General features: G+C 39.9%; 1 protein-coding gene across 3 annotated transcripts in view; it reads left to right on the top strand.

Annotated features, from left to right (window-relative positions):
- Window positions 1-12,389, top strand: part of smg7 (SMG7 nonsense mediated mRNA decay factor) — a 152,749-nt gene that overhangs the window by 132,985 nt on the left and 7,375 nt on the right. For all 3 annotated transcript variants that reach the window (XM_063064048.1, XM_063064051.1, XM_063064049.1), the window contains 3 exons: window positions 6,367-6,453; window positions 9,018-9,177; window positions 9,702-9,875. In XM_063064048.1, coding sequence (XP_062920118.1) covers window positions 6,367-6,453; window positions 9,018-9,177; window positions 9,702-9,875 — 421 coding nt within the window. The remainder of the gene's footprint in view (window positions 1-6,366; window positions 6,454-9,017; window positions 9,178-9,701; window positions 9,876-12,389) is intronic.

Genomic DNA, 12,389 nt, shown 5'->3' on the forward strand with positions numbered 1-12,389 from the left:
AAGGAACTGAGAAAATAATAATAAAGATGTAAATGGAATGGGTGAGTTGTCTTATGAAGAAAGCCTAGATAAGCTTTGTAGTTTAAATGGGAGTTTAGAAGAATGAGCAGTGGTTTCATTGAAGCATACAAGGTTCCTAAGACTGTTTGACCATACGACATAGGAACAGAATTAGACCATTTGGCCCATCAAGTCTGCTCTGCCATTCAATCGTGGTTGATCCTTTCTTCCCTGGCCTCCTCCTTGTAACCTTTGATGCCGTGGCCAATCAGGTACGTATCAATCTCCACTTTAAATACACCCAGCGACCTTTCCTCTACTGCTGCTTGTGGTAACAAGTTCCACAAACTCACCACCCTCTGGCTGAAGAAATTTCTCCATATCTCTGTTTTAAATGGTCATCCCTCTATCCTAGGCTGTGCCCTCTTGTCATAGACTTCCACACCATGGGAAACATTCTTTCCACATCTACTCTGTCCTAGGCCTTTCAACATTTGAAAGGTTTCATTGAGATCCACCCCCCCATCCGAAATTCCAGCGAGTATAGGCCCAGACCCGTCAAACATTCCTCATATGATAACCCTTTCATTCCTGGAATCATCCTTGTGAACCTCCTGTGAACTCTCTCCAATGCCAGAACATCTTTTCTTAGATAAGGAGCCCAAAACTGTTTACAATACTCAAGATAAGGCCTCACCAGTGCCTTAGAAAGCCTCAGCATCACATCCCTGCTCTTAAATTCTAGACCTCTTGAAATGAATGCTAACATTGCACTTGCCTTCCTCACCACTGATTCAACCTGCAAGTTAACCTTTAGGATGTTCTGCACAAGGACTCCCAAGTCCCTTTGGTTCTCAGAATTTTGGATTTTCTCTCCATTTAGAAAATAGTCTGCACATGTATTTCTTCTACCAAAGTGCATGACTATGCATTTTCCAACGTTGTATTTCATCTGCCACTTTCTTGCCCTTTCTCCTAATTTGTCTCAGTCCTTGCTGGAGCCTTCCTGTTTCCTCAACACCATCTACCCCTCCACCAATCTTCGTATCATCTGCAAACTTGGCAACAAAGCCATCTATTCCATCGTCTAAGTCATTTATGTACAGCATAAAAGGAAGCGATTCCAACACTGACCACTGCATAACACCACTAGTTACTGGCAGCCAGCCAGAAAAGGATCCTTTTATTCCCACTTGCTGCCTTCTGCCAGTCAGCCAATACTTAGTCATGCTAGTAACTTTACTGTAACACCATGGGCTCTTAACTTGGTAAGCAGCCTGATGTGTAGCACCTTGTCAAAGGCCTTCTGAAAGTCTAAATATACTACATTCCCTGCATCCCCTTTATCAATTCTACTTGTAATCTCCTTAAAGAATTCCAACAGGTTCATCAGGCAAGGTTTCTAAGGAGATCATGTTGACAGTGTCCTATTTTGTCCTGCGTAACCAGGTACTCCATAACTTTATCCTTAATAATTGACTCCAGCATCTTTCCAACCACCAAGGTCAGGCTAACCAGTCTATAATTTCCTTTCTGCTGCCTCCCTCCTTTCTTAAAGAGTGGAGGGACATTTGTAATTTTTTAATCCTCTGGAACTATGCCAGGGTCCAATGATTTTTGAAAGTTTATTACTAATGCCTCCACAATCTCTACTGCTACCTCTTTCAGAACCCTAGGGTGCAGTTCATCTGGTTCAGTTGACTTATGTACCTTTAGGTGTTTCAGCTTTTTGAGCACCATCTCCCTTGTCATAGTAACTGCACTCACTTCTCTTCCCTCATACCCTTCAACACCTGGTACACTGCTAGTTGCTTCCACAGTGAAAACTGACGCAAAATACGCATTTAGTTCATCTGCCATCTCCTTGTCTCCTGTTATTATTTCTCCAGCCTCCCTTTCTTGCTGTCCTATATCCACTCTGATCTTTTTTTTAATATACTTCAGAAAGTGCTTTCTATCCACCTTGATATTGTTTGCTAACTTACTTTCATATTTCTTCTTTTCCCTCCTAATGATCTTTTTAGATGCTTTCTGTAGGTTTTTAAAAGCTTACTAATCCTCTGTCTTCCTGCTAATTTTTGCTTTGTTGTTTGCCCTCTCTTGTGCTATTACATTAGCTTTGACCTCCCTTGTCAGCCACAGTTGTACTATTTTGCTATTTGAGTATTTCTTTGTTTTTGGAATACATCCATCCTGCACCTTCCTCAATTTTTCCAGAAACTCAAGCCATTGCTGCTCTACTGTCATCCCTGCCAGCATCTCCTTCCAATGTACTTTGACCAACTTCTTTCATACCACTGTAATTTCCTTTACTTTAATGAAATACTACATCAGACTTTACTTTCTCCCTATTAAATTTCAAATTGAACTCAATCTGTTGTGATCACTGTCCCCTAAGTGTTCCTTTACCTTAAGCTCCCTGATCACCTCTGGTTCATTACATAACATCCAATCCAGTATAGCGGATCCCCTAGTACTCAACAACAAGCTGCTCTAAAAAGCCATCTCGTAAGCATTCAACAAATTCACTCTCTTGAGATCCATTACTAACCTGATTTTTCCAAATCTACCTGAATGTTAAAATCTCCCATGACTATGATAACATTGCCCTTTGGCACACCTGTTCTATTTCCTATTGCATTTTGTAGTCCACATCCCAGTTTGGAGGCCTGTATATTACTGCCATCAGGGTCCTTTTACTCTTGCACTTTCTTACCTCAACCCACAAGGATTCAACATCTTCTCAAACACGAGGAAATCTGCAGATGCTGGAAAGAGTGGAACAAGTGCTACACATGCCCTTACACTTCCTCCCTTACCACCATTCAGGGGCCCAGACTGTCCTTCCAGGTGAGGCGACACTTCACCTGTGAGTCGACTGGGGTGATATACTGTGTCCGGTGCTCCCAATGTGGCCTTCTATATATTGGCGAGACCTGATGCAGACTGGGAGATCATTTCGCTGAACACCTACGCTCTGTCCGCCAGAGAAAGCAGGATCTCCCAGTGGCCACACATTTTAATTCCACGTCCCATTCCCATTCTAATATGTCTATCCACGGCCTCTACTGTAAAGATGAAGCCACACTCAGGTTGGAGGAACAACACCTTATATTCCATCTGGGTAGCCTCCAACCTGATGGCATGAACATTGACTTCTCAAACTTCCACTAATGCCCCACCTCCCCCTCGTACCCCATCTGTTATTTATGTATATACACACATTCTTTTGCTCTCTCTCCTTTTTCTCCCTCTGTCCCTCTCACTATACCCTTTGCCCATCCTCTGGGTTTCCCCCCTCCCCCTTTTTTTTCTCCCTAGGCCTCCTGTCCCATGATCCTCTCATACCCCTTTTGCCAATCAACTGTCCAGCTCTTGGCTCCATCCCTCCCCCTCCTGTCTTCTCCTATCATTTTGGATCTCCCCCTCCCCTTCCCACTTTCAAATCTCTTACTAGCTCTTCTTTCAGTTAGTCCTGACGAAGGGTCTCGACCTGAAACGTCGACTGCATGCTTCCTAGAGATGCTGCCTGGCCTGCTGCATTTACCAGCAACTTTGATGTGTGTGGCTTCAACATCTTCTGATCCTATGTCACATTTTTCTAATGATTTGATGCCATTCTTTACCAGCAGAGCCATGCCACCCCTTCTGCCTACCTTCCTATCCCTGTGATACAACTTGCAATCTTGGGCATTCAACATACCCAACAATCTGTAAAAGTGCAACATGATTATCCACCTTATTTCTTGTACTCCGTGCATTGAGGTATAACATTGAGTATTGTATTTGCTACCCTTTTTGATTCTGCATCCGTAATGCACTGATACTCATGCTGCTGGCTACAGTTTTGTCCTATCGTCTGCCTGCTCTTCCTAACAATCTAACTGTATGTTATCTCTGCTTTTTAACCATCCATCCTACCCTGAGTCCCTTCATTCCGGTTCCCAACCCGTTTTGCAGGATGAATATAGAGAGAATTTTTCTTGTGTGAGAATCTAGTACTCCATTTGGCTGTTTAAAAATAAGAGATAGATGAAATACACTTTTTCTATTTTGGAAGGCTATGAATTTTTGGAACCCTTTTTCGCAAAGGGCGGTGTCACCAGAGTTGTTGAATATTTTTAAGACAGTGAGGTAAATGGATGCATGCGTAGCAAGGAAATGAAAATTTATCAAGGGTTGATGGGAACATGGATTAAGTTTGCATTAGATCTGTCTTGATCTTATTAAATGGCAAAGGAGACAAGTGGTCTACTTTTGCTCCTGATCTGTAGGTTTGTTTTCATGTATATTCAGTGGGCATGATTTTGATCAACTGTACTGTTTTCTTTGAAGTTCCCCTGATTCTCACAGCAGTGTACAATGGTTCAATTGCTCGTGCACAAATCTATTTTTAAGTTTGTAGTTGGAATACTCAGGCTACCATGCTGGCATTTTGTAAACTTTCACTGCTATCTTGCAACTCTTTCCTGAAACTTCAGTTAAAAATTTTACATACATTTTGCTATGCTTCCCTCAAGAAAGGGAAAATTGCATCTTTCTCTCCCTGATAATGCCTTTCCTGGAGCATTTCCAACCAGTTGAAATAAGTGTAGTCATGTGTACTCTTTGTGTGTGACCATTGTTAAGTTTTTAATCAGAATGGCTACTAAATTTATTTACAATTTAGCCAATATAAAATGGATCTTTTTGGATTGCAGGTGCAGAATTGGGGGACAAGTTACATAAATGTGATGGTATTTTGAGTTCTTTTATATATAGCTAGTAAACATTGTTCAGATTTGTTACATAACCATCCTTGTATTTCATGGCTTCCATAACAGTGGACTGACATTGTCAGGTTAAGCAGGGTAGGCTAATCCCCACATTTGAGGGGTAGGATGGTAGGGAAGGGGTTGTATTCTTAGAAAATGGACATAAAGCAGTTGAATGCCTTTTCAATTCTACATGTCCATCCATTTTCATGCCTACCTGTCTATACCTGCCTTTCTCCACTGACAGGATGAATCCCAACATAAACTTGAAGGAGAGCATTTTATATTCTGCCTAGTAATATCCAATCCAATGGTATGAATGCTAAGTTTTCCAATTTCAGGTAACCTTTATCTTCCCCCTCCAACTTACCTCCTGTTCTCCCATCTTTGTCCCACTCCCCCTCCTGGTTTCAATCATCTACTACTGCCTATACATTATACCTATTGGATCTTCTTCTTTCCTAGCTGGTTCCATCTATCCTTTACTTAATGTTCCCCCTTATCACCTTTCATACTTATCAGCACTGGTAATCTTTACATACCTGCTGGTCGCCCTCCTAGCGGACTCTACCTTTGCCTTCCCTGCACCCACCTGGCTTCATCTGCCTCTGTTTTGTCTGACTCCACGTATCAACAACCTGCCTCTGTATTCCAACTCCATCTCTCTCCCTCACTAGCTTTATCTGTTCATCATCCTTCACCCCTTCTCAGTCCACCATCATCTACTGGCCCCTGCCTCACTACCCCAACTCCTCTTTACATTAGCCACCTTCCCTCTCCACTCTAATTCCTCAACCCGAGCCACCAAAGCTACTGTCCCCACTGTCACTCTGTCACATTGAGTTGCTCCATCTGCAGTCTTTTGTACCTTGTTCCAATGCAAGAGGTACAGCAACGAATTTGTTAATGGTAAAATTCATACACTGTAGATGTGTGTGATATAACTATAATGTGTGATAGTTACCGGATAATTTGTTTTACTGATATTGGCTGAGGAATGAAGATTGCCCATGGCACCAAGACTAATTCTCCTATTCTTAGATTGATTGAATCTCAGCACAGAAACAACCACAGTGCCCTTGCTCACCATCAAGTATCCCACCTGGTAATTCAAGTGCTTGTTCACATGCTAAGTGTTGTGAGAGTTCATGCCTCTACCACCTTCTCACGTTGTTCATTTCAAATTGCAACTACCCTCTGAGTTAAAAATAACTATTCCTCAAATCCTCATTAAACCACTCAGTCTTTGTCTTAAACCTGTGCTGTCTAGTCTGAGATACCTTTGAAGTGATGCTGTGGGATCTTTCAAAACCATCCAAGAGAGCAGATGGTGCCTCAGATTAAAAACTGAATTGAAGATAGGATCTTAAGTGGTATATTACTCCCTCAATCCTGGATTTCAGCTTTAATTTTGATCATGACTTCAGAGTAGAATTTGAACTCACAACCATGAGATTCCTATCAAATGTGCCACAGCTAGCACCCACTAACTGAATAATTCTATTTGATAAGAAATAAGAAATAGGAGCAGGAGTAAGATATGCAGTAACATCTCTTTTTATAAAAAAATGTTTTATAGCATTTCAATGACATTTTCCTTCTATCAATGTAGATGCCAAATCGATCTCGACTGGAGAGGCCGTCTGAGCTGATTACCTCTTCATCTCTATTGTCCTTGCCACCTTTTCCACTTAATCAGGTATGTGTATTAAAATTATTTCTGGAAATTAAATGCTTTTTGGTAGTTGCACTTTTATTGGAACATACAAGACAGCAACTATATTAAGATCAGTATCTTAGGTAATGCAAAAATATACGTGGGCACATTGAATTCTACTTCATATATTTTGCATTGTTTAAGATGTTGATGGAGTAATTCCAGATATTACAGTATTGTTTAGATAATACTAATCAGCTTCTGCTAGAGTAAAAAACTGACTGCATGGGCAAATTCCATTCCATTTTTTCTTTTGTGTTAGTAGTTTTGTTTCATTGGTTGATTCTGTGGAAAGACAGTACTTTAACGGCTTGTCTGTGCTGTACCCAGCAGACTTCACTGAACTTCCATTGTTCAGTGCCCAACTGTCATTGGATCTCAGTGTTGACAAAAAAAGAGACAGAAGCATAAACAACAAATATTACATAAGTCTTGTCCCAAGATAGCCTTCTGGGAAATATTTTTAATACTACTTTTTTCCTCAAATTGTTGTGGAGGTGTTTGCATTCAGTTACTTGTAACTGAGCTATTTGATTCAAACCTACTTTCTAGGTTTAAGTCTGTGATTGAGATTTGTTCTTCAGTGAAGTATCAGGAATTATATTTCAAGAATGCAGTTAGCTTTCAGATGATGTATCAAGCCAATTAATTTGAATTTAAAACATTTTTTTCCATATACTTTCAAGGAAACTTTATGTGAGTTGGTAGATCACTGTAAATTGACTGTAGCATGGAGGTGAGAAGGTAGAATCTGGGAAGATGAGTGTCTGGAGAATTTTTTTAAAAATGGGATCAACATCAGATTAGTATAAATTAATGGTCAGATATAATGGGCCAAAGGGCATGTTTCTGTGTTTCTACGTTCATCTCTTATCAACACTTTTTTTTTAAAAAATCTCAACATTACTATCATTCAGTATTTTTGAGACCTTGCTGTCTGCAAATTTAAAAGGATTATCCATTTAAAAATCAACTCATGATGGGAATACTGAACAGGTTAGGCAAAATCGATGATGAGAGAAATTGCACCAAAGAAGTACTTCAGAAATTTGAAATGCTTTACAGCCCTAAGTATATGACAAACAACTAAAGCACATATTTCAAACAAGAGAAAATCTGCAGAGGCTGGAAATCCAAGCAACACACACAAAATGCTGAAGGAACTTAGCAGGCTAGTAAGCATCAATGGAAAAGGGGTAAACAATCGATGTTTTGGGCTGAGACCCTTCATCAGAACCTGATATTTGTTGCTTTAAGCCCTTCAGTATTTGTGCTTCACTGAATTAATTTGTATGTTCACTGGTACATTATACTGACTTCATAAAAAGGTAATTGTTAACCCTGTGGTGTGTTAACTGATTCACACAATCCATTTGACTTGTTTTACTCTTTTTGACTGTAGTTGAAGTTGCTATTTTGCTTGAAACACAAACTGAATGTGTTAGGGGAAAAATTCAAATTGTGATTACATGCAGTGTGCAGTGGACTCTGGTTAATTAGGCCAACGGTTCAGCGCAGCAGCCACTTATTTCAGACAACTCTTTAAAAAAGCAAAAACAAATTGAGAAAGTAGCTGAGATGCCCATCATTTATTTGGGACACTATGCCATTTAATTAGGACAGGAGACTGTTGCTGAACAGCTTCTAACTACATCAGTGATGGTTACATCATGTGGCAGTTAGACACTACATCATGCTTACAGCAAACTGTTTTTAAATAGTGTCACTTGCATGTGCTTGTATTCAAAATACAGTTTTATAGTGTTGTAGTAGTTTTGGTAGTGTTCTAATTTATTTTTGATTTCGTTTAAATACATCGTTCGTTACTTAGTTGAGCGGTAGTTTGTCTTTTTTTTATACTTTTTTATATGTTGCCATGAAACTTTGGCTAATTAGGTCAGTCATTTATTTGGGCCAAAATATACTGGTCCCGATGTGTCCCAGTTAGCTGGAATCCACTGTACTTAAGAATTAATTCAATGGTTCAGAGATTATAGAGTGAATGGTTAAAGTTTTTAATGCACTGCTAGTGAAACAGAGGACAGATTCAGTTGTAAAGTTCACAAGGGAGCTGCACATGCATCTCAAAGAAAATTCGCTGGGCTGTGGAGAGACAGTAAGGAAGCAGGACAAGCTGAATTACTCTCGCATAGAGCAGTTACTGACTTGACAGACTGTATGGGTTCTTTGCATACTGTAGCTATTGTGTTATTCTATATTTATTTTAGAAGTCTGATTTCCTGACCCCATTGAATGAAATGGCTCAAGGCTGACAGCTCTTTAACTTATTTTCAACTAAATTCTTTGTAGTTTCTGTCAAAAAAAGACTTCGGCTAAAAGAAAAAAGTGTTTTGCGGCTGTTTAGCTCATGTCACAGTCCTAATTTGGAATGGTAAAGGTATATTTGCAAGTGCTTTTTATTGTTATGATTGATGCTCTGCTTCAACAAAATTTAGATAGATCTTGCAAAAGTTACCAAACGTATCGTTAGAGAAACACTTTAGTTTAAATGTAGATCTGTCAGTATGATATCCTTTTCTTTCCAGGAAAACTCTCAGAATAACAGCATTTTCAGTGAGGTTTATGGCAAGAATCTAGCACCAAGTGGCAAATCGGAGAATGCACTACCACAAGCATTCCATGAGACCTCCTGTTATTCATTATTTGATGGAAACCCTTGGTCCCCATCTCTTCCTGCCAGCTCAGGTTAGTATTTTTGAATTTGAACTTTACTAATAAAAGCTGTTTAACCAGGGCATTCCATCAGTGGATGCATTTTTTTTGTGGTTCTGGGTAGCTGAACATCAAGTAGAGTTTCCAGTATAAATTTTACTTTTCAGCACACAAATGTGCTTTGGATTATTTCAGCTGTTCTGGAAACACTTTTTCAAACATTTTTATCAACTTTTGTTTTAAATTACTCAATTCAACATGTAAGTCATAGGAATTTGGACAGCAGGGATGAATTTTGTTTCTTCTGTGGCATTAATGGCAAGACTTGGATAATCACCTATCATAATGTAATTAAAGCCACTGATTTGCACTTTATTGCATAACATCACATTTGAAGCCGCCAATATAGATTTCACAGTGGCTTTTTAGCTGTGGGATGTGGTTCAAATCATTACCTTGATAGGCTAAACTGAAGGGATGACATCTATTCCTTTATTGAACTGATACTGAAATAAAGAACCTCACTTGAAATGTTATTCCTCCTTCACATGGGTTAGACCACTCAACACCAGCAAGCCAGTCTCCTCACTCCTCTAATCCCAGCAGTTTGCCAAGTTCTCCACCAACTCACAACCAAAACTCATTTGCTGGCTTTGGACCTATTGGAACTCCTGACAACAGTGAGAGGAGGCTGACTGATCGGTGGAACATGAAACGTACAGATAAGCCAGGTAGAGTACCTAATATCCTCATGTATTGGTTTCTATTTCTGTTTCAAAGATTGTTTAGCTTTAAAGGGAAGTACATGTCCAGCATGAATGATTTATTTTTTGTAACAGTTCTTTCTGTCTGAACCATAAGTTGAAAAATGTGAAATCATTCAGGTGATGTGTTCCGTGTGTTCCTTATTTTGACAGACCCAGTATTTTCACAAACTTTCACAAATTAGAATGTCCTACAGATGAAAACAAAACTTAGCAACATTTATCAAAGTTGCTGGTGAACGCAGTAGGCCAGGCAGCATCTCTAGGAAGAGGTACAGTCGACATTTAGGGCCAAGACCCTCTGTCAGGACTAACTGAAAGAAGAGCTCTTCTTTCAGTTAGCCCTGCCGAAGGGTCTCGGCCCGAAACGTCGACTATACCTCTTCCTAGAGGTGCTGCCTGGCCTGCTGTGTTCACCAGCAACTTTGATGTGTGTTGCTTGAATTTCCAGCATCTGCAGACTTCCTCGTGTTAGCAACATTTATCTGTTTTTGACTGCAGCAAGGGGGGAGGGGAACCAGAGTGCAGGAACAGATGTAGGGGAGAAGGAAGAAAAAGAGAATAGTTTGCGCCGTTAGTGATAAACAGAGAGTAAGAGGTGGAAAATTTCTTAAGTGCATTTTTTTTTAATGCTAGGAGCATTATAAGAAAGGTGGATGAGTGTAAAGCATGGATTGATACCTGGAAGTCTGATGTGGTAGCTATTAGTGAAACATGGTTGCAGGAGGAGTGTGATTGGCGACTAAATATTCCTGGATTTCATTGCTTCAGGTGTCATAGAATCGGAGGGACAAGAGGGGGAGGTGTTGCATTGCTTGTCAGAGAAAATATTACAGCGCTGCTCTGGCAGGATAGATTAGAGGGCTCGTCTAGAGAGGCTATTAAGGTGGAATTGAGGAATGAGAAAGGTGTAGTAACACTTATAGGGGTGTATTATAGACCACCTGATGGGGAGCGAGAATTTGAGGAACAAATTTGTAAGGAGATAGCAGATATTTGTAGTAAGCACAAGGTTGTGGTTGTGGGAGATTTTAATTTTCCATACATAGACTAGGAAGCCCATACTGTAAAAGGGCTGGATGGTTTGGAGTTTGTAAAATGTGTGCAGGATAGTTTTTTGCAGCAATACATAGAGGTACCAACTAGAGAAGAGGCAGTGTTGGATCTCCTGTTAGGGAATAAGATAGGTCAGGTGACGGAAGTATGTACTGGGGAGCACTTCGGGTCCAGTGATCACAATGCCATTAGTTTCAATGTAATTATGGAGAAAGATAGGTCTGGACCCAGGTTTGAGATTCTTGATTGGAGAAAGGCTAACTTTGAGGAGATGTGAAAGGATTTAGAAGGAGTGGATTGAGACAATTTGTTTTATGGGAAGGATGTAATAGAGAAATGGAGGTCATTTAAAGGTGAAATCTTGAGGGTACAGAATCTTTATGTTCCTGTTAAGTTGAAAGGAACGGTTAAAAGTTTGAGCGAGCCATGGTTTTCAAAGGATATTGGAAACTTGGTTTGGAAAAAGAGAGATATCTACAATAAATATAGGCAGCATGGAATAACTGAGGTGCTTGAGGAATATAAAGAATGTAAAAAGAATCTTAAGAAAGAAATTAGAAAAGCTAAAAGAAGATGCAGGGTTTCTTTGGCAAGTAAGGTGAAAATAAATCCAAAGGGTTTCTACAGTTATATTAATAGAAAAAGGATAGTGAGGGATAAAATTGGTCCCTTAGAGAATCAGAGTGGACAGCGATGTGCGGAACCAAAAGAGATGGGGGAGATTTTGAACAATTTCTTTTCTTTGGTATTCACTAAGGAGAAGGACATTGAATTGTGTAAGGTAAAGGAAACAGGTAGGGAAGTTATGGAAACTATGATGATTAAAGAAGAGGAAGTACTGGCACTTTTAAGGAATATAAAAGTGGATAAGTCTCCGGGTCCTGACAGGATATTCCCTAGGATCTTGAGGGAAGTTAGTGTGGAAATAGCAGGGGCTCTGACAGAAATATTTCAAATATCATTAGAAACGGGAATGGTGCAGGAGGATTGGCGTATTGCTCATGTTGTTCCATTGTTTAAAAAGGATTCTACGAGTAAACCTAGCAATTATCGGCCTGTGAGTTTGACGTCAGTGGTGGGTAAATTGATGGAAAGTATTCTTAGAGATGGTATGTATAATTACCTGGATAGACAGGGTCTGATTAGGAACAGTCAACATGGATTTGTGCATGGAAGGTCATGTTTGACAAATCTTATTGAATTTTTTGATGAGGTTACTAGGAAAGTTGACGAGGCTAAAGCGGTGGATGTTGTCGATATGGACTTCAGTAAGGCCTTTGACAAGGTTCCACACGGAAGGTTAGTTAGGAAGGTTCAGTCGTTAGGTATTAATATTGAAGTAGTAAAATGGATTCAGCAGTGGCTGAATGGGAGAAGCCAGAGAGTGGTGGTGGATAACTGTTTATTAGATTGGAGGCCGGTGAC

This window comes from Mobula hypostoma, chromosome 12, assembly GCF_963921235.1.
Source record: "Mobula hypostoma chromosome 12, sMobHyp1.1, whole genome shotgun sequence".
NCBI lineage: Eukaryota > Metazoa > Chordata > Chondrichthyes > Myliobatiformes > Myliobatidae > Mobula > Mobula hypostoma.